Raw genomic sequence first — 20,788 nt, forward strand, 5'->3', positions numbered from 1 at the left:
ATCTGTCACAGCCTATGTCCCCTGGGTTAAGAAGCACACACACTAAAGCACACACACACACACACACACACACACACACACACACACACACACACACACACACACACACACACACACACAACATGTAGTAAACCTTATCAAACATGCTGTCTTATGTAGTCAACATAGATTGTAGTGCAACACTATATCTAGTTTTTCTTTTTTCTTTGGCTGTCCTTGTCTCGTGATGGCTAAATGTCATCTTGGTGACACCTACTGCAGCATGAGACTGTTCGCTAGATTGTCTCTAGTTGCTTGTTGTCATTAAGCTCGTCTTCTTTTACTTCTCCATGTGGACAGACTGTAAAACTTTTCTTTTTACACCTCAGGCTAAGGTAGCTTTACATTAGAAATTGGCAGGCAAATGTCCATAAACACAGACAAGGAAACGCTGGCACAGAAGATTGGGTTCAGCCAGTGTCTGGCACCAAACTGGCAGCTGTGTGACCTAATGAGAGAAGCCTTAGTTTTATGTGGCTCAGCAGCCTCGCAGCAGTGAGTAGTGTTTTTTTTTTTTTTTTCTGGGCAGAAGGAGGAAGCAGAGGCCTCTGTCTGCCTTCACATCACACCCAGCTGTAAGTGGGGTGTGTTGGTTATGAAGTCACACTCGTTCGGAGCACAAACTGAGCTCATCGTTTTCCGTAAAAAGCAGCCCTCAGTATATATTTGGACAGAGCAACAACAACATTTAGTTTAAGTTTACAAAAGTGAGGTAGTTTGATGTCCACTTTCCATGATGGAGCCATAAAGTAAAGACTTGAGTGAAGCAGATTGCTTCCCAGAATAACAGTCACACCGATGCACACATACAGTGGCTTTAGTGTTTGTTACCCAGCAGGAGTGCTTAGCAAACAGTTCACTAATAGCTTAATTTGTACCACTTTATTTCATGTATCTTTAAATTGGGCAGACTAGATGAACAGTTTTCCTTCTAACACTGATTTATTGATTCTCTCCCTTTGCGACATTTTGAAAGAAGCATCCATTCCCTTTCACTTAAACTCTCATAGCTAGTAGTTTCATGTCAGCTGATTAGAAACTCTTTGATTTCTCGCTTGTTCACTTAATTGACTGATATCAGGGCAACGACGGCAAGAGTCTTAGAATAAACCGGTATTCATATATGAAAGCAATAAAATGCTCACTGGAGGTTTGATGGCTCAGAGGAGGGTTGTAACTTTGTTTAATGAAAACAAGAGAGAATGTTTGAATGTGTGCAACTCTGTTTGCAAAATCCCACTATCTGTGTGGCACTCTCTTTCCTCTACAGTGAAGCGCTTCAGGGAGCCCAAACATGAGAGGAGACCCTGGAAGATCTGGTAAGGGAATCGAGCCAGCGCTAAATTAATTTCTATGCAAAGAAACCGCATGAGACCCACTGGAGTGCCTTGGAAGTAACGTAAGCGTGTATGTGCAGGTTTCTGGACACCTCAAAACAGGCAATTGGGATGCTCTTCATCCACTTTGCTAATGTCTATTTGTCGGACCTCACAGAGGAGGATCCCTGCTCATTGTGAGTATTTGGATGTCTCTGATAAATCAGAGTAATCTTTTTAAAATGAAGATAATTTAACTTTGTAGACACTCAGTTCACATTAATTTTCCATTTTCCCTCCAGATACCTCATTAATTTCTTGTTAGATGCTTCTCTGGGCATGTTGCTGATCTATGCAGGGGTAAGAGCCGTCAGTGCTATTGTAGAATGGAGGCAATGGGACTCCCTGCGTTTTGGAGAATACGGTGAGGACAGTGCCTGTGATGTCCAGTGGAGGGCAGTAGCTGCCCTTGCTATTATAGCGCTTCAGTGCCATTTCCTACCCTTTCAATGCTTTACTTTGTTCTGTTGGCAATTATGTAACACCAAAGCAGTGACATCTAATATTCTTGTAACTATATTTAAAAAAATAAAAAATAAAAATATACATATATATATATATACATATATATATATATATATGTATATATATATATATATATATTTATATATATATATATATATATAAATATATATATATATATATATATATATATATATATGAAATACATAATCATGGTTTTAGACAATCATCTGTCTCCCCAGGAGAGCCAGTGCAGTGCACAGCGTGGCTGGGGCAGTGTATCCTCTACATTCTCATCATGATGTTTGAGAAAGTTCTTATCATGTTGGTCCTCCTCATCCCCCAGTGGAAGCAGGTCAGTAGAAGAGTGTGTTTTTCGTACATGATCATACTATACATGCGAGGTAAATTCACTTTACACGGGTCAGCCCTGCCTCTCACTCGGCATGCTGCTCTGGTCCTGTTTTCTACACCTGAACGTTTTGGTGGGTGTTGTGCTAGTTTGTTTAGGAGTAATTTGGGAAGTTTAGTACACAAAGATGATGCCCAGAGAACTTGTGTAAATACACTAAAGCATGGTTATAGAGAGTTATTATATTTTTGTAATTTCTACAATTTAGTTTAGGTTCAGCTAGTTTCCAGAGTTTCAGTTTAGTTTTTTGGAAATGTTTTAGTTTAATTAATGTTAATTTCAGTCTTAGTCTTTATTAATTATTGTTTGGAGGGCATATGTCAGTGGTAAGATCTACAAAAATCAGTACAGATATTAAAAAAAAAAAAAAAACACTTTTTGAAAGCAGTTGACTCAGTGTTTTCTGAGTCATTACTCAAAAGCATTTGTAAGTAATGATTTATATTTTTAAGTACTCCCTGGAGAAGGTATTTTGTTATGCTACTAACAGTTTTACTTTCACATTGAGAAATACACTTACATAATTACCATTTAATAATTAAATTAATCTCACAAATGATGAGGACACACAGCATCTTTCTTTGGGTGTTTCAGTATGAGCACAAAGCTGACAGCCAAGCAAGTTGTCCAAAGAGCACTTAACTGTGATTTTAATATTGCAGCATTAGAAAAAGAGCCTGTAATCCATCACTGTGTTTGTTACCTGCTGAAGGTCAGCCTCTGGCAGTTTGACTGGGGTTAGTGTACACTCGGGTTTAACTTCACTCTGGGTTCTTCAGTACTACCTTTGTTGGCTCTGCAGATGTTTTCAGAGTCTGTGTGGTGTGAGCAGCAGTTGTTCCTGGCCCAGGGTGCAGCTTGCATTTAATTGAGAAACTATTGCATTCATTCCCCTGCTGGACTTGACCCAGGGGCACTGAAAGCATTAATTCCTAACCACTGGGCCTCCAGAGACAGTTTTTTCATGCCCAAAACAGTTTGTTGTGCTGTACTTTAGCAATTGTGGCGCACTGATTATTTGAGACCTCAGTGTTTGGGGGGGGAAGAACGCACCTCAGGCCATGCGGTGACTACGTAAGCTACGCAAATTACGTGCGGGATCCGCCTTTCCCTCGTCTCACTATGAGCGTCGGTCGTTGACAACTTCTATACATGATAGAAAAGTTCTTCTTGTCGGGAAAGAAAAAAAAAGCCTTCAGAGTAAAGTGTCGTTACGGCAGTGAGGTAAAAATGTGGCCTCTCCTCCAGATTTCACCGAATAACAGCAGCGTTAACGTGCTAGCTAGCAGAGCACATCCAAGGTGGGAGAGCATCTTTTGGCGTCTTCGCCTCTTTTATTTAAAAAAAAATTAGTAGTTCTGTGGTTTTGTGTCCGGTTAAAGTAACAGTAATTTTCATTTTAGTCTGTGCGTGAAATAATGGTCTAAAACCACGGGGTTACAGCTAAAAAAAAAAAATAGAAATAAAAGGTTGTTTATCTGCAACACGTTAATTTAACGGTAATACTGCTGTAATTGTAGTAACCGCGATTTACAGCACAGGGATGATGCCTCATTGATGCCTATCTATGCATACTATACAGTCTGCAGATTTGCCAGCTTTCCTCTTTCTTTCCTTTGTATTTGCAGCAGCTGTTTTCCATTCAGCTTGTTTTCTTAAATGCCGCACATTTGCTTATATTTGCTTATATTTCGCTTGAATATGACAGACCCGTCCCGACCCCATTTAAGACTATAATATTGTCAGTGTACAATAATATTATGGGCTGCACGTTTAACCATCAAAAGTTAATGCTGTCACTAAGTGCAACATTATATTTGTGCTTGTTGTGTTTGTTTGTGTGGCAGCTGGCACTCCTCAAGCCTATACACAATCCTGCCCTGGAACTGGCCATCGTTATGCTCATCGTTCCGTTCTTCGTAAACGTAAGTCTGCCCTTATCTTATCTTTCTTCTCTTTTTTGTCTGAATTTTACATCTCCTGCAAAACCAATATTACATGTCTAGCAGGGGTGGGAGAAAAAATGTTTAATTTGAGGACCTAGTTTGTAGTTGAAACAATGTGATAAATCACAATATATGTTACTCAACAAATCAAAAAATGTTACAAGTCACAATTACATGAATGAAGTGAGTGAAGTACTGCGATAATATTGTGTCACTAACGTGCAGTGAGACATTGTCATTGGTTACCAAAATCATCAGTGCCCATTGTATTGCATGCACACAAAGGTAAAAGCTGTTTCTCTAGTTTTGGTGGATTTTTAAAAACCGTTTGAATCAGTTCTGTAGAAAAATCATCCACCTGTATTTTCTGTGTCACGTAGGCCCTAATGTTCTGGGTAGTAGATAATTTCTTAATGAAGAAGCATAGGACAAAAGCAAAGCTTGAAGAGAGGGAAGAGGACTCACGGGGGAACGGCAAGGTGCGATACAGAAGAGCTCTTTCCCATGATGACTCGGAGTCAGAGGTAAGTTTAACTGGAAAGCTAATGCTAAAGGAGACAGATTCAACTGACACATACCATTTTCATTTCTTCAGTCCATCTGTGTCTCTCTGTCTGTCTTTTTTTTTTAACCCAGTAATCTTCTTTTGAGCTCAAACCTAATAAAAAGTGGTACATCGCATTTTTTGATTTGATTGATTTGATTTTTATTGATTAGCATTTTATATATATAATAATATATATTAATATATATATATATATATATATATATACATATATATATATATATATATATATATATATAATAATAATAATAAAAAAATAAATTTTTTTTTTTTTGCTCTTTTCATTCTTGATTTATATATTTTTCTAATACTCTATTTTTAAACAAGGAAAATGAACTCACCTTTTTAAATCACTGTCATAACTATTCCACAGGTTAACTCCTCTAACAGAAACACATCTCTGCTTTATTTTGTCCTTATCTTGTTTTTTTTTTAAGAAATCTGTTCCCCTTAAGTCATATTGACTCTCTCTGACTTTGAACAGCTTCTGAGTACTGGGCAAAGCAAGTTATTTTGTGCTTTATACATTATCTGTGCCATTTTATATTCAACTAAATCATAAAATTTCAGGGTATTCAGATTAATAAACAAAATGTTAGTTGGTTCTATATAGTTTGATTGGTTTATAATTCTTATAGCTCTTTTTTGTAACTTGAAAATAGGAAGAGTGTTCGTTTTATATGCATTACCCCATATCTCCAGACAGTAAGTCATATATGGAAGCAACAGAGTACAATAAAGTGTGTATAATGATTTTTTGTTCAGGACATGTTTAAAGTAAATTTTAGTGCATTGGTTCTAACTAGTGGTTTACTTTATGAGACTGGTAAACTAGTGTTTACATATCTCTTCTCCACACACACACAGTATTCATTCATCATTCATTCAATAACATTTTTCAAAAGACACAAGGATGGCATCTCCATAAAACCTCTCTTGACATGTCTAGATGACATTAAAGCTTGGTTGGCTCTAAACTTTTTAAATTTTAATGAAAAGAAAACAGAAGTGTTGGTGTTTGGACCCAGTGGTCCCTGTGAGTCCTCCTCTGTTGTTTTAGGATCCCTGGAAGTCTATTTTAAATCTGTTGTTACTGACCTTGGTTTTAAGTTGGACAGTGATTTTAAATTGGACAACCAAATCAGAGCAGTGGTGAAGTCCAGTTTTTATCATTTAAGGCGACTGGCAAGAGTAAAATCTTTTCTTTCGAGGCAGCACCTTGAAACAGTGATCCATGCTTTTATTTCTTCCCGCCTGGACTACTGTAACTCACTTTATGTGGGGGTCAGTCAGTCATTGCTCTCACGTCTGCAGCTGGTTCAAAATGCGGCTGCACGACTCCTAACAGGAACTCGAAAAAGAGAGCATATAACCCCCGTGCTGGCCTCTCTGCACTGGCTGCCTGTGTCTTTTAGAGTTAATTTTAAAATTCTTATGTTTGTTTTTAAATGCCTTCACAGTCTTGCCCCGCCTTACCTCTCTGAGCTTCTTCATCCCCACATACCCACAATACCCTGTCGGTCTCTCAGGTCAGCTGACCAGCTGCTCCTGGAGGTACCGAGATCCAGGAGGAAGCTCAGAGGGGACAGGGCCTTCTCTATTGTGGCTCCAAAATTATGGAATAATTTGCCCATGCATGTTAGAGAGGCCCCTTCACTGTCCACTTTTAAAACACGTCTTAAAACCCACTTTTATTCCTTGGCTTTTAACCTCAGTGAGACTTAGTTTCTCTTTTAATTGAAGTAGTTATTCAATTAATGATTTCACTCTTCTTTTATTTGTTTTTTATTTATATCTCATGTAATTTTATTTTACAGTTCCAATGTACAGCACTTTGTGTCAGCTGTGGTTGTTTTAAAGTGCTTTATAAATAAAGTTGATGAGATAGTCCCTAGATTTTCTGGAATTTTATACTGTTATGCTGATCACACTTAACTATTCTGTTATTTATATATATATATATATATATATATATAGATAGATAGATAGATAGATAGATAGATAGATAGATAGATAGATAGATAGATAGATATGAGGGAGAGAGAGAGATCTTTCTAGTCCTAAAGTAGACTGGCAGCAGTTTTCACATCGTGTTTGTGTGCTGCTGTCTTTGGAGCGCATGCTGTTACCATACCCACAGAGTTGTGGGGGATGGGTTAACTGTTTTGGACACACACGTATTTGTGTAGGCGGCTCCTTCATTCTGCAGCGGGCCAGTGGCGCAATGGATAACGCGTCTGACTACGGATCAGAAGATTCTAGGTTCGACTCCTGGCTGGCTCGTAGCTTTTTTTTTTTTTTCTTTTCTTTTCTTTTTGGTGTTAGATTGACAGTAGTACTCAGTGACTGTTGTCCCTTTGTGGAAGTTGTGTTTTTTTTGTTTTTTTTGTTTTTTTTTTAGGGTGGGCGGCAGTGTTCTTGTTTCCTTAGCAGGTGTTGATTAGGAAAATGAAATGATCCAGACAGGGTGTAGCATTTTAAACAGTTGTTAGATTAAAATTTAAAAAGTAAAGTAAAGGATACATGGGAGAAATAGTCTTTGCAATGTTTGTTCATCAGAGGGCACTCAGCAACTTTGCTGTTAGAAACATGCCACAAAGTCAACAACCGGCTGGTCCAAGTAGAGTAGGGCAGAGTATAAATGCGTATTATTATTTTCATGTTATCTTAGCAAGGACTCAGAAATCAATACACATATTATTATCCTTTGACTGAAATGATTTTTGGCCTGTAAAATTGGTGGTTGTTTATAAGTTCATGTGCAGTGTTACAGATTTGTATATATTTGATGTATGTATGTTCAATCTCAAAGCAATATCAGGCTTACTTTTGAGGCATTTGAACACTGTAGCAGTCATGCAGCGTTGACAAACGCAAGCTTTGTGTTACTTCCTTCTTCTTGTGTGTTGCTGTTGAATACCACATGCAGTCAGCAGAGCAATAGACTGTGGGGGATGGGCTGAGCTGTAGTAAAATGCATGTATTCCTGTAGGAAGGCACTGCATTCCACTGCGGGCCAGTGGCGCAATGGATAACGCGTCTGACTACGGATCAGAAGATTCTAGGTTCGACTCCTGGCTGGCTCGTATATGTTTTATTTTCTGGGTTGCTTTGATTTGGTTGAAATAATAGAAGCAATTATTGTTATTCTTGCATAAGATGAGAACAGTCATACTATGAATACATTTTCTCTGACCTACTTAACGCAATAGTAAAATTACACCATAACTTCATTAAATAAAGCTACAATAACTAGCTTTTAGGATTCAGGAGTTTGTAACCTTTTCTGTGAAGAGATTTTAGGGCATTTTGTGACCACAATATTGAGCATAAACCGACATGAACATATGTGGGCAGTTACTACATGGTGTGCAAATGAGCAACAGTGCAGTTCAGTTAACAGTCACAGATGTAATTATTAATAACTATAGTTATGTTAATGAGGTTGCACAGACCTCCACAAGTCCAGTATTTAATCACTCTCCAAATTCCTCTTTATGAAAAACACAACAACTCTCCTTAAAGGGGACCTGAAACACTGCACATATAAAGGCTAATTTACACGATAGAGCACTGCTCTCACCCACTGACATGGACGTAACAGAATCAATAACTCAGAGGAAAATAAAGACACTAAAACCAAAAATCAGTTTAAGGGGATCACATTTGTGCTGTCTTTGCTGCAACAATGAGTTTTAATTAATTGGCTGTTAATGTCTAGCGTTTCTTGTCCCCTTTAACGCAGTCATCTTTTCCCTCCTATTTATTTGTGAAGTAGTGTTTACTCCAGCTTCTGTTAGGATGTGTTTACATTGTGAAACAACATCAAATGGATTTTGAAAGCATGAAAGGTCACAGCAGTGCAGTTTAGCTTCCCTTTCTGAGAAAGTGTTGCTGCTACACGTGGACCTTGCACCCAGGGCACAACTGTGGGGGATAGGGCACAGTGGTTGAACCATGGGGCCAGTGGCGCAATGGATAACGCGTCTGACTACGGATCAGAAGATTCTAGGTTCGACTCCTGGCTGGCTCGTAACTTTTCTTTTTTCTTTCTGGGGTTACATTGACAGTAGTACTCAGTAAAGTCTTTCTTTTTTTTGTTTCCTTTTCCACATGTTAAAATACAAAATTAGCAGGGGTTGATTATGAAATGATGCAGACATGTATTGGCTTTTTAAACAGTTGTTAAGTGAAACTTTAATTCGACTCCTCGCTGGCTTGCGATCTTTTCATGTATTAAGTTATGCTATTACTTTAGATTTTGTTAGTTTGTAAAATAAAACAGTCATTCCCACTGTTGTTTGTTTTTTGGTTTTTTTAGTGAGAATATTAGACAATATAAAATTATGCTATCATGCTTTCGTATTATGCTCATTTGGGAGCTCGAGTTTTATGTGGGAGGTCTTCTTTGTTAGGTTTATGTGCTTTACTCGGCCCCCCCCCACAGACTTTCTTTTCATGTATTTTTTTGAGCAAGGTTAAAAACAAAAAAAGCTACATCAGCAATGAGGTTGTGAGGCTAGATTGGAATGTGATTGTGCTTTTATGGGAACGGGCTCTAAAACATCTGGAGGGCAAATATAAAAAGAAATATTTCTGTGTTTATCCCCATTGTGTGATCAAGCACTTTAGAGTAAACAGTGCACCTGGAGTCAACATGATAATGATGATGGCAGTCATCGTGGATCTTTTTTTTTTCTTGTTTTTGTTTGTTTGCTTGTTTGTTTTTTAAATGTAACCGTTAACCTCGTCTAACCTTTGAGGTTTGATATATCTCTGTCTCTCTTTCGTTTTCCTCAGATCCTTTTCTCTGCAGATGACGAAATGGATGAGTCTGATGAAGACGATGTCCGTCGACTCACTGGTGTGAAGATGGTGAAAAAGAAGAAGCTTCGCATGGGGATCCCTGTCTGACCTGCGTGCCTAGCTTTACTGTTAGGATCAAAAAGTCTGCGTACATTTCCCCATTCCCCTACAGATTGTGTGATATTGCCTTCAATCAGTGACCTTCAATTACAAAATAATACACTGTATCTGAAGCTCCTTTACCATTGGCTCCTGGAGGACAGCTATATGAACTTTTTTTTTAGCAGTCGACCATTTTTCTTTCCTTTGTTTTTTTTTTTTTTTTATCATTGTTTATTTTAAACATGGCTCTCATGATGTGAGTGTTGTGTTTCAGGACACTGGGAAAAACAATGAGTGAAGTTACTGTTAAATCCTTAATGTAATAGGAAAACTGAACTGGCTCCAGCAGAGCCAAATATGATGTACTGGGTTACATTTGATATCCTTCCGAAGTGCACCCTCCTCCCCCCAAAACAAACAAACAAAAATGAGCAAACAAAAAAAAAAGATGTATTCCTTGTGTTCATTCCACGTTAACATCTGTCCTGTTGTCGTCACATGTAGATGCCCCACCATGGCCCGTGTTATACGCGTGTCTGTGACAGTGTGTACAATTGCACACCCTTTAACTTTAAGAGGAGCATTATGTCAGGTTTTGAATTACTGTATTGACTCTACCGTATATCTTGTACGTGATGTTACATTAGTCGAATGGAGCACATTAATCCTTGCAGCAATCTTCCATTTCTTTTAACAAAGACATCTGAAGTCTCTTTTGAACTGTTGAACCTGTAAGACTGCAAGCGCTGCACTGCAGCATCCTTCTAATGTCAGCTCAGCCACTGTTTTTTCTGTAAGCAAACGACTGCAACATGTCTGACTCTTTTACTGATGTGCTCTGACTGTATGTTTTAGTCCTTGAATGTACTTTTTTTTTTTTTTTTTTTTAAGTTTTGAGTGTTTTACTTTCGGGCCAAAAAAGGTGAGTATGCTCATCCCAAAAGTGTTTTTTCAGTAAATATGGGAACAGGTTCTTGCACAATTTCCCATTTTTCTCAGCTTTTGCCTTTCCCCGTTCTAATGTGTGGGTTTTTTTGTTTTGTTTTTTTCCTTTGTTATTGTTGTGTTTTTGTTTTGTAGTTCCAACAATGTGCCTGAGTTAAATTACCAGCAGTCTTTTTATTTTTGGTTTTGGTTCGGTTTTGTTTTCTTTGACTGTTTTAAGCAGAGCTCGAGATCTCCAGAGGGGTATACTACAAAGACAGTTTTAACACAGCCAGGCTTTCTTTGTGTTAGTGTCATCTTATTAGTACATGCACATTCCAGTAAAAATGTGGAACTTCATTCAGTGGTTTATTAAGATACAGCTTAACAACATGCACAAATGAAATACATTCCCCTAGCATAGAATCTACATTGCGCTTAACACATGCTGTAAGTGAAAATGTGAGACTTCTGCTAATTTTTAATCTGAAACTCAGAACATAACCTGCTCCTGTCCAGTAATGGAGTCACATTAGTGACACAAAACTCTGAGTTTAAGCTCAACATAGTTTTCTAAACCACTAATCTCACTTTGCAGTACACCCCTCAGGCATGAAGCACCATCCAGCAGGCTCTAATCTTAAGAATGTGACGTACATAGACCTCTAAACTGTAAACAGTAAGTGCAGACCAGGCAGCTGAGAGAAAGGGTGTGCTTGTGTGTGTGATTTAACACACACACACTAGTGTGTATATAAACTGGCATGTGCTGAATATATGTGTGACTGCTGGTCCTGTTTAAAGTAAAAGGCGTGACTTAAACTACAATGATTACGGTGCTGCTGATGATTTCATTCTGATGTTTTTGGCATGTTGGTAAAGAAGGAAAGACTGCGTTTTTAAAAAGGGGAAAGTACGGGACAGTGCAGAAGTCATGGTAACTGTCAGCTGAACTAGGACAAAGAGGGCTTTAGTATTTTGCAGAGCTTAATCTACTTCATGAACAACATCTGATGGAAATAAATTATCATATAAATGCTTTCCAAATAAACGGTATGATACAGAATGAAAGTAGTGGATTACATTTCTGTTGTGGCAGAGAAAAGTCGTTCCCTGACCGGGAATCGAACCCGGGCCGCGGCGGTGAGAGCGCCGAATCCTAACCACTAGACCACCAGGGATTGAAAGGGACCACGGTGTGACGTCATAAAATGTGTAAACGCATTTATGTTAAAAAAAAACAAAGGGGGGGATGATGTTCATCCCAAAACTGTTTTTCATACCTTGACTTTTAAACTTTGTATTTATTTTATAAAAGTGAGATTCAAAGATATTCATTGATATCTGCATTTGTTTTGTTTTGTTTTTTTAATGCCATGTTTATACAACAAAATTACAACACGGTGATGATTTCAGCATCTCTTTAATTGTGGGGATTGCTTGCTGTTTACCACTAGGGGTAACGCTTTCCTTATCAGAGTCGACCGGTAATGATTGTGTTCCCAGAAATAGATCTGCTTTCAGCAAATACACATGCAGTAATTAAGCATCAGGAACCATTCTTAGGGGCTCTTTAAAGTTCACGACATGTTGGATCAACAGCTTAATTTAAAAGGCACCTTTTGTCTCTTTGTCTAAGACTTTTTGTCTATTTATTACTTTTACTGTAAGTACCATGTTCTGCTCAAAAACATATAATTTGTTGCTTTTTGATATTTTAAGTGTTGTGGTTTTAAATGCTGATGATGGAGCTCCAAGCCAGTTGTTTAAGGGTGAAGGATATATTTAACGGGCCAGCATAAACATACATGCGTAATGAGATGCTCTAAACATCGCACTGGGAAAAGTCTTAATAATCATCATAATCATCATCTGCACAAACGGGTAATCCAATTGATGGCTAAAAGTCCTATAACTGCTTTGACTGCTCTAAATGGGTAACATCACATACAAACAGTAACGAGTCTTACTGTGTGTCACTGAGTTAAAACAGTGATGAGTCGGTGTTTCCATGATCCCACAGCTCACACCTTGAATTTAAACACTGATGCCAAGTCTAATGAGTAATATTGCCTGAACTGTTTGCTTACTTGTTCCAGGCTAAAAAGAAAAGTGTAAACGCATTTAAAACAATCCGGATCGAGTGCATAAAGTAACATGATATTAAGTCCTAATGGTCCATACGAACAGATTTGGCAGAGAATGCGTACTGAAAACACAACTGGTCCAGATTGACATTTGGGTGGCTCTTACTGGTCCAGCCCTTATTTTGATGGTTAACTGGCTGAAAATGCTTTTTATGACATCCCAACAAGAAACATCCTCTTGCCTAAATCAAGTTATTGAACTGAGTAAGCAGATTCCCAAGAACTGGCTCTACAAGGCGGTACTGCTGGGTGGTGATCACTAGTTTAATGTAGTCCAAAGTGCAAAGCTCTACAGAGACATTTTCAAAAGAGGATGTGAGTGCAGGGTTAACCGGAGGAGGAGGTGTAGCCTTCTGCCACTCCTGTTGTGTCTTGAAATTGTCAGCTGTTGGCCTGTAAGCTTATCGTTAACGATGGGAGCCCCATTCCAGCTGTACTATCCTTCACGTCACACCTAATAATACACTGTGACAACAGGCAGTGGAACCGATGGCAGGGGGGGCCTGACTGACTCACTGCAGGCTGACACAGGACTATATATAATGTCTGGGGGACAGACACACACACACAACAGAATAACAACCAACAAATCAATTACACTGTCTGCGGGATCAGAGCACCAACTCTAACAGCCATGTCACAGGTACGTTACATCACCTCACATACAGCAAATGAATACACAATGAATCCACGCTTAACCAGAGAGTCACATACGTTTGATTTCCCCTTATTTTCTTTACTGTAGCCAGGCGAGGTAAAAAAGAAGAAGCGCCCACCGATGAAGGAAGAGGACCTCAAAGGAGCCCGCAGTAAACTGGGACTGAAGGGCGAGGTTAAGAGTAAGACCTATGAGGTCATGGTGGAGTGTGGTGAGTAAAGTCTTTGCTGTCTGCAAAGGCATTATGTCTTCCTGGAATAACAAGTATGAACTCATGGGCGCATAGACCGTAAACATGACTATGTATATCTCGTAAAAACAGACTAGTTGACTTTGTGTTGTATTCGTGTCCGATTGTTTAAAAGAGAGAGAAAAAAAAAAATGAGTTCCCTGACCGGGAATCGAACCCGGGCCGCGGCGGTGAGAGCGCCGAATCCTAACCACTAGACCACCAGGGAGAGCTGAAACTACGAAAACATGTATCACTTTTAAAGGACACACTGACGATGAGTTCCCCCTGTTTCGGGTAGTTTTCTTGATAATAAATCACCAATGGTTTCTGTCGGAGTGAGTGGAGGGACATTTTATAGCTTCTTCAAACATTGACATTGGACTCTATGAAGAAGTAAATACAGAAAAAAAAACCCAAGTCCCACGACAGCACTATCTCACGAACATTGCACACTTTCACATCCATATAAGTGTACTAGATGTCCACACTCCAAACACCTCAAAGTCTGATATAGTTTTAATAGCAGCTTACTTGGACATGACGTTGAATGATTAGTATTCCTTTGGGGTTGGTGCCTGGTACTAAGAAGTGCCTGATTAAAATTTTGAATGTCAAATTCTCAACTATGAATCAAGGAAGTGCCACAAATAGAGAGTGTTTTTCTGACATGTGTCTTGTGTCTCTGTCTCGTTCTGTGATCAGAACGCGCGGGCAAAGTTGCTCCATCTGTGTTCAGTGGTGTGAGGACAGGAAAGGAGACCGTGCTTGACCAGCCCACAGCTGCCAAAGCTCCTGGAGCCAGTGTGTTCAGCAAGTGAAGCACACTGCAACCTGAAACCAAACAAATAGCACAGGATGAACATGCACACTGTTGGCTTTGTGCTTCAGACTCAGAGACTTTTAAGTGTGTGCTTCTTCCTGCTTTAATGAAAAATGTAAGAAAGATTAATTGAAGACAGATGAATGTGGTTCATTGCTATGATTATATATTGTGAAAAAAATGTTTGTTTTTTTTACTCGTGTTCAGCATTTTCCTAAATAAACTCTCACTGTGACAAGCAACCTTAAGACTTTTATTTCAACATATTATAATCTGCTTATTGTAACCCAATTATTTAGGATTGATTGTAAAAGTAAAAAAAACCCCACTTGAACAAATGTTTTTTAATGCAAATGTGCACATCTGCACCAAAATACAAATGTGTGATAAATCCTGATGTTCTATTATTGTACAGGACTGTAAAGCTCTTTCTTTTAAAGTTATGTGTTAACAAATCTCTAGATTTTCAGAGGCCTTCCCTAAGTATCAAAAAAATAAATGTTCATTTCTTGTATTTTAAACGCTGATCCCTAACTAGTGAACAAATAGAAATGTGGGGGTTTGTCAACATAGTGCCACAAAATGAGTTACCAGATCTGGCTAGGTCTGGAGTAGAGAAGAGTTCAATAGTTGTTCGCCAAAATTGCAACACAACAAATAAGCAGACAAAAATCTAGTTTACTGTCTGCGGAGATTATGTCTACTTATGTTTCTGGGCTAAATGACAAACACATCTTTACATAAATGCTGATGATGAGAAATGATAAAAAGCCTCTTGTAGTTTCTGACAGGTCTTCACTTTTTAATTCCAAGAGCATAAAAAGACTGTAAATTAAAGTCCCACACAAGAACCTCCTTCCTTCAGCCAAAACAATGAAGACGAGATGTGGAAGATCTTGGAGTGACCTAGCCAGTCTCCAGACCTCAGGCCTGTAAAAAATAAAGTTTCGAGTTTCCAGGCGGCAGCCAAGAAACCTAAAGGATTTAGAGACATCTTTCCCCATCTCACAATGCTGTGATTGCAGCCATTCTCCAGCTTTCTGTGAATGGTACTCTTGCCCGTTAATCTGTAGTCTTTGATCAATGGTCTTTGAAAAGTGTTTGTTGATCAATGGTCATGACAATTTGCATATTAATAATCAAGGAACTGACCTCACAGCCCATTGTTCATTTAGTGGCCTCGTTTCAGTCATTGTGTAAAGGTACTGTTTATATGGTTGGACAAACCTGCAGTCAGCTGTGACTGAAGAAGTCACTTGGATGAGTGATGAAACGTTTCTCCCACTGAAAACATCCAGATGAACAGAATCAACTTTTTCGGATTACTTTCTTGAAACCGTTGGTGTCGATTTTATTGTCACTTTGCTAAGTCTTTAATTAAGTGTCGATGGGATTCACTCTCCCAAACATCCACAAACTAGCAAATATTATCTTTGTGGTTTACAGCCACCTCACAGCCTCCTGGACATTGAGCTCAGGGCAGCTGACCAATATAGGAAAACACACAGATACGTGTCCCTCCCACAGGACACTGAGAGTTTTGCTCTGCACTGAAGTCAGCCAGTGTTCAGTCAGAGTTTGGTCATGTCTGGACTGTTGGGTGTTCGCCTGCTGCTGCTGTGGGGCTGCGCCTGCCTCTGGCTGAGCAGCTCAGCCTCAGGAGCTCTGGTCATCTCCAGGCACGATGAAGCCATACAGGTAACGTCAAACACTTTTGTGATATGAAACTGAAATAACTTTGTGGCATGATTTTGACAGCGCTGACTTCAGAAAGTAGTTCTATGATTTTTTTTTTTTTTTAACCCAAAACCCTTAAACACCAACTGTGTCTGAGTTTTTTGTAAGCTTTTTCTTAAAACTTACTTCATGTAATCTCCGTAATATCCTGTGTGTGTATTTCAGGAGAGAAGAGGAGCTGCCAGATCACTGCAGGTACTTGGAAAACTATTCACACATAGTCTCTTTGTATTAGTGAAAACATCTCATTAGTTTTTAATCACTGCTAAAATTCAGTTTCTGATACTGCGTCATAACAGCTCAACTTCAACATAACACAGATCACACTATTTTTAAAGATATATCTGCTGGTAAACCAATAACTACATAAACATGCAGTGGAAATTAAGAGCTTAGTGCAGGCTTATTATTTTTTAATGTGAATGTATTTTTCTTTGTTCTTACAGAAAAGAAGTACAAATGAAGTAATGGTAAGAAATGTATCCATTCATATACCTGGTGATGATAATGGTGATGGGAGATAATAGTTTTAATTCAGATTAAAAAATCAGATTCATAGAGAGAAACCCATTTTTATCTTCTTACATTTCCTTCTGTCTCTCTGTCTCAGGTGGAGGTGCACAGTGTGACAGTGGACTGCACTGTGACCTCTCGTTTTGCCCACACTGTCATGACCTCCAAGGCGTTCAACAAAGCAAACTCGTCACAGGAAATCTTTTTTGAAGTGGAGCTGCCCAAGACTGCTTTCATCACAAACTTCAGCATGTTAGTCTGTTTCCTCTCTAATCATTCTGACAGTTTTTATAGGCCAGTCTTTCATTTCACAACTGTGCTCCAAAGCTGAATTTCTCACTATCTTGGTGTCAATTTATGTGCTTTACATCCCTCATGTCTATCTCCATCTTTGTGCCTCACAGGGAAATCGAGGGTCAGGTGTATGTCGGAGAGGTGAAGGACAAAGAGAAAGCTAAGAAACAGTACGAGAAGGCTGTTTCCTCTGGACAGACTGCTGGACTCGTCAAGTGAGTCGTCCAGATGAACCAGAAACACAGATCGTGTAAATTCACCGGAACAGCTCTCAGATATCTCTGCGACATTTTTGTTGTTGTTATTTCCAGGGCTTCTGGGAGAAAGATGGAGAAGTTTTCAGTCTCTGTCAATATTGCAGCTGAAAGCAACGTGACCTTTGTCCTGACATATGAGGAGCTCCTTCAGAGGAAACTGGGCCGATATGAGCTTTTGACCAGAGTCAAACCCAAAACACTGGTTCAGGACTTTCAGGTGAATCCAGGTTTGATTAAATTCCCTACTTAGGGTGTCCCAAAAAATGTATTCTTTGTATCTGGCTGTAGTGCTTTCAGTGGGAGAAACGTTTTGTCACTCATCAAAATGCATCTTTGCACAATAATTGAAATTAGCCCACTGAATGAACAATGGGCTGTGAGGTCATTCACTGATCAGTGATCAATGGTCATGACAATTTGCATATTAATGATCAAGGAACTGACCTCACAGCTCTTTGTTCATTCAGTGGGCTAATTTCAGTTATTGTGCAAAGATACATTTTAATGATTGACAAAACATTTCTCCCACTGAAAGCACTACAGCCAGATACTGTTTATAAGGTTGGACAAACATGCAGTCAGCTGAGACTGATGAAGTGACTTGGATGAGTGACAAAATGTTTCTTGCACTGAAAACAGTTAGGTCCACATGAACAGAGTCCACAAATGAACTTTTTGGGATTTCCTTACCTGGATGATTGAGCATGCATTAAGACATTTTAACCCCCATAGGGTGATTTCCTGATTTACATTAGAAATGATCTCTTGTCTCCATGTTTGCCTTTGTGGAAACAGATTGTGACAAACATCTATGAGCCTCAGGGCATTTCTTATGTTGACGCCCACGCAACCTTCCTCTCGAATGAGCTGCTCCCTCTGGTGGAGAAAACTGTCACAGACAGAAAGGTACCTTCATACAATTGATGATCATTTAAAATAAACTTTCTGATTATTGTGCTGCATTTTATTGCACGGTTGAATCTCAGTTGGGATCATAATTGTGTATGTATTATTCCCTTTTCAGGCACATATCTCCTTCTCACCAACCATGGAGCAGCAGAGGAAGTGTCCAGGTTGTGATGGAACACTTATTGATGGAGATTTTATTGTCAGCTATGATGTGAAGCGAGAGAAGAACCTAGGGGACATACAGGTCAGTGAAAGCTTCAAGTACTGAATAAGATCAAATTGAAAAAGTGATTTATTACACCGTTGTTTTAAAATTCATTACTTTTTGGAATCTGTCTCTTCTTCAGATTGTAAATGGATACTTTGTGCACTTCTTTGCTCCTGAATTACCCAAACTCCCAAAGAATGTGGTCTTTGTAATTGACATAAGTGGATCAATGAGTGGAAGAAAGATGGAGCAGGTAAGAAGTTGTTCTGACCCCTGATGTGCTTCTAATATGTCAAAGTTCACGTGGACACACGTCATCCTCTGACTCTTTGTAGACAAGAGAAGCTATGCTGGCCATTCTTCAACAAATCCATGAAGACGACCACTTTGCCATCATCCTGTTTGATTCTGTTATTGAAACCTGGAAGGATTCACTTACCAAAGCAACAAAGGAAAACATAACTGAAGCCATGGATTACATCAGAAGAATGCATAGTAGAGGAAGTAAGAAATACAAAAACTAAGCAAACAAAACAAAAAAACAAACACCTAACAGCACAATAACATTAATAGTTTATGCATTTTAAAACATGAATTGTGTTTTTCTTTTAGCAACCAATATTAATGATGCAGTGTTGACTGCTGTAAACATGCTGGTCAAAGACAGACAGATGGAGAGGCTACCAGATAGAAGTGCAGATATGATTATATTACTGACTGATGGAATGCCAAATGAGGGTAAGTATGTAGAGTGCAAATATACCGTAGGCTAGATTATGTTTGTTCAGCATTTAACATTTAACATTACATTGCATTTAGCATTTTTTTCTTTATGTTTTGCATGCATGCATTTGTAGGAGAGAGCAACACTGGCAAGATCCAGGAGAATATGCGTACAGCTATTGGGGGAAACATGTCTCTGTACTGCCTTGGATTTGGAAATGATGTGGATTATTCCTTCCTGGATGTGATGAGCAAACAAAACAAAGGCCTGGCCCGCAGAATCTTTGAAGCTTCAGATGCTGCTGCTCAGCTCCAGGTGCGAGTTCCTCTTCCACACTAATCTGTGTAGCTCCCTTATTTAGAAACCTTTAGATAATAACGTCTTCCACAGTGTAACCTCGTGTGCTTTATCCAAGCATACTTTCTGCTAAATCACCTGCAAATTATAATTAGAATAAATGCAGCCTGTTTGTAGCTTTGGAAACCAGAATCACTGAGTTGGAGTCCCAGCTCCAGACCCTTGAAAATCCTGCAGCTAGCCAGAGCCCTGTAGTCCATGTGGGCTTAGCCATCGTTAACTGCCTCCCCGGGCGGTTTGTACAGAGTAGCCAATAAATCATTCCAGCTGGGTAACAGTAAGCAGGAAGTCCATATTGTCCCATTCACCAACCCATAGTTTGAATTATTTTGCCTCACGTGGTGAGGAAAATATTCTCGTTATTGGCAACTGTTTTGAGATGCGTGAAACTAGAGACACCAGCGACCATTGTCTTCCAGTTAGAGTCGGGTGGACTGATCCAAATATTGATAATATTGATAACAACTCTAACAGTGTTATCAGAGTGATATTTGAATTTGTTTCTTCATTAAAAGGTTGAGTGTGTTGCATCTGAAAACCAACAAATCTACGCAAACACCTCTCCTCTCCTGCGGCGCACTTTGCCCTACCCCCCTCTCTCCTTAGTTGTCCCATTCAGATAATATATACAGCCCACAACAGCCCACAACAACACAGACAGTTTGAATTCATTTGAAAGCCTGACTCTTAGCCAACACAATGCAGAGCAGCTACCTAAACTCTCACAGAGGTTGATTATCTGATAGATTCTCACTGGATATGACTCTGAATACTCTGGCTCCCCTGCAGTGTTGGGCAAGTTACTTTCAAAAAGTAAATATTTATAGTTACTAGTTACTTCTTCAAAAAGTAACTGAGTTAGTAACTGAGTTGCAATATTATAGAAGTAACTAATTACTGGGAAAAGTAACTATTGTGTAAATAAAAAAAAAAAAGTCTAACCCCCTTGGGGCGAGAGTATAATTGCTGTTATTTTACCTCTACAGTTCACCTTTAAAAACTATTTATCTTGCCTTGTTTGGTGTCATTCTTTTCAGCACAAATTATTTGTGCCACTCCAAAAAATAATCATATCCACTATAAGATAAAGGAGCACTTCACAAGCCTGATACATCAATGCATGACAGCAGGAGATGTATCACTCCACCTGGAGACTACACTAAACACTAAACACTAAACACTAAATACACGACACACTAACTACACACTCCAGACACGCTAAACATCACAAATCTCTCACATCTCAAAGCTCTCTCTCTCTCTTTCGTTCTCTCACCGCCTTCACTCCTAAAACATCCCC

The 20,788-nt window shown here is 39.0% G+C and overlaps 2 protein-coding genes and 5 non-coding genes across 8 annotated transcripts in view; 5 read left to right on the top strand and 2 right to left on the bottom strand.

Moving 5' to 3' along the window:
• Positions 1-14,731, top strand: part of stimate (STIM activating enhance) — a 17,225-nt gene extending 2,494 nt beyond the window's left edge. The window contains exons 2-10 of one of the 2 annotated variants that reach the window (XM_014341095.2): positions 1,310-1,358; positions 1,457-1,552; positions 1,658-1,779; positions 2,120-2,232; positions 4,137-4,214; positions 4,616-4,759; positions 9,601-9,708; positions 13,525-13,648; positions 14,372-14,731. In XM_014341095.2, the coding sequence (XP_014196581.2) occupies positions 1,310-1,358; positions 1,457-1,552; positions 1,658-1,779; positions 2,120-2,232; positions 4,137-4,214; positions 4,616-4,759; positions 9,601-9,708; positions 13,525-13,648; positions 14,372-14,487 (950 nt within the window). In that variant the 3' untranslated portion in view covers positions 14,488-14,731. Of the gene's footprint in view, positions 1-1,309; positions 1,359-1,456; positions 1,553-1,657; positions 1,780-2,119; positions 2,233-4,136; positions 4,215-4,615; positions 4,760-9,600; positions 9,709-9,731; positions 13,423-13,524; positions 13,649-14,371 lie in introns of those variants that run through there. The other variant, XM_042213545.1, reaches the window with a different exon arrangement.
• trnar-acg lies at positions 7,011-7,083 on the top strand. Its single transcript has one exon. It is a non-coding gene; the product is annotated as a tRNA-Arg (tRNA).
• trnar-acg lies at positions 7,814-7,886 on the top strand. The gene has a single exon. It is a non-coding gene; the product is annotated as a tRNA-Arg (tRNA).
• On the top strand, positions 8,761-8,833 carry trnar-acg. Its single transcript has one exon. It is a non-coding gene; the product is annotated as a tRNA-Arg (tRNA).
• Positions 11,742-11,813, bottom strand: trnae-cuc. The gene has a single exon. It is a non-coding gene; the product is annotated as a tRNA-Glu (tRNA).
• Positions 13,824-13,895, bottom strand: trnae-cuc. Its single transcript has one exon. It is a non-coding gene; the product is annotated as a tRNA-Glu (tRNA).
• Positions 14,732-15,958: 1,227 nt separating the features above from the next.
• The window catches only part of LOC102301800 (inter-alpha-trypsin inhibitor heavy chain H3), a 25,779-nt gene continuing 20,949 nt past the window's right edge, over positions 15,959-20,788 (top strand). Inside the window, exons 1-12 of the mRNA XM_005945470.3 lie at positions 15,959-16,187; positions 16,392-16,421; positions 16,673-16,696; positions 16,837-16,991; positions 17,144-17,248; positions 17,345-17,507; positions 18,086-18,196; positions 18,315-18,443; positions 18,547-18,660; positions 18,743-18,911; positions 19,020-19,145; positions 19,265-19,446. Coding sequence (XP_005945532.1) covers positions 16,074-16,187; positions 16,392-16,421; positions 16,673-16,696; positions 16,837-16,991; positions 17,144-17,248; positions 17,345-17,507; positions 18,086-18,196; positions 18,315-18,443; positions 18,547-18,660; positions 18,743-18,911; positions 19,020-19,145; positions 19,265-19,446 — 1,422 coding nt within the window. The 5' untranslated portion in view covers positions 15,959-16,073. The remainder of the gene's footprint in view (positions 16,188-16,391; positions 16,422-16,672; positions 16,697-16,836; positions 16,992-17,143; positions 17,249-17,344; positions 17,508-18,085; positions 18,197-18,314; positions 18,444-18,546; positions 18,661-18,742; positions 18,912-19,019; positions 19,146-19,264; positions 19,447-20,788) is intronic.

Source organism: Haplochromis burtoni, unplaced genomic scaffold (assembly GCF_018398535.1).
Source record: "Haplochromis burtoni strain Fernald_Lab_line unplaced genomic scaffold, NCSU_Asbu1 Contig_451, whole genome shotgun sequence".
Lineage (NCBI taxonomy): Eukaryota > Metazoa > Chordata > Actinopteri > Cichliformes > Cichlidae > Haplochromis > Haplochromis burtoni.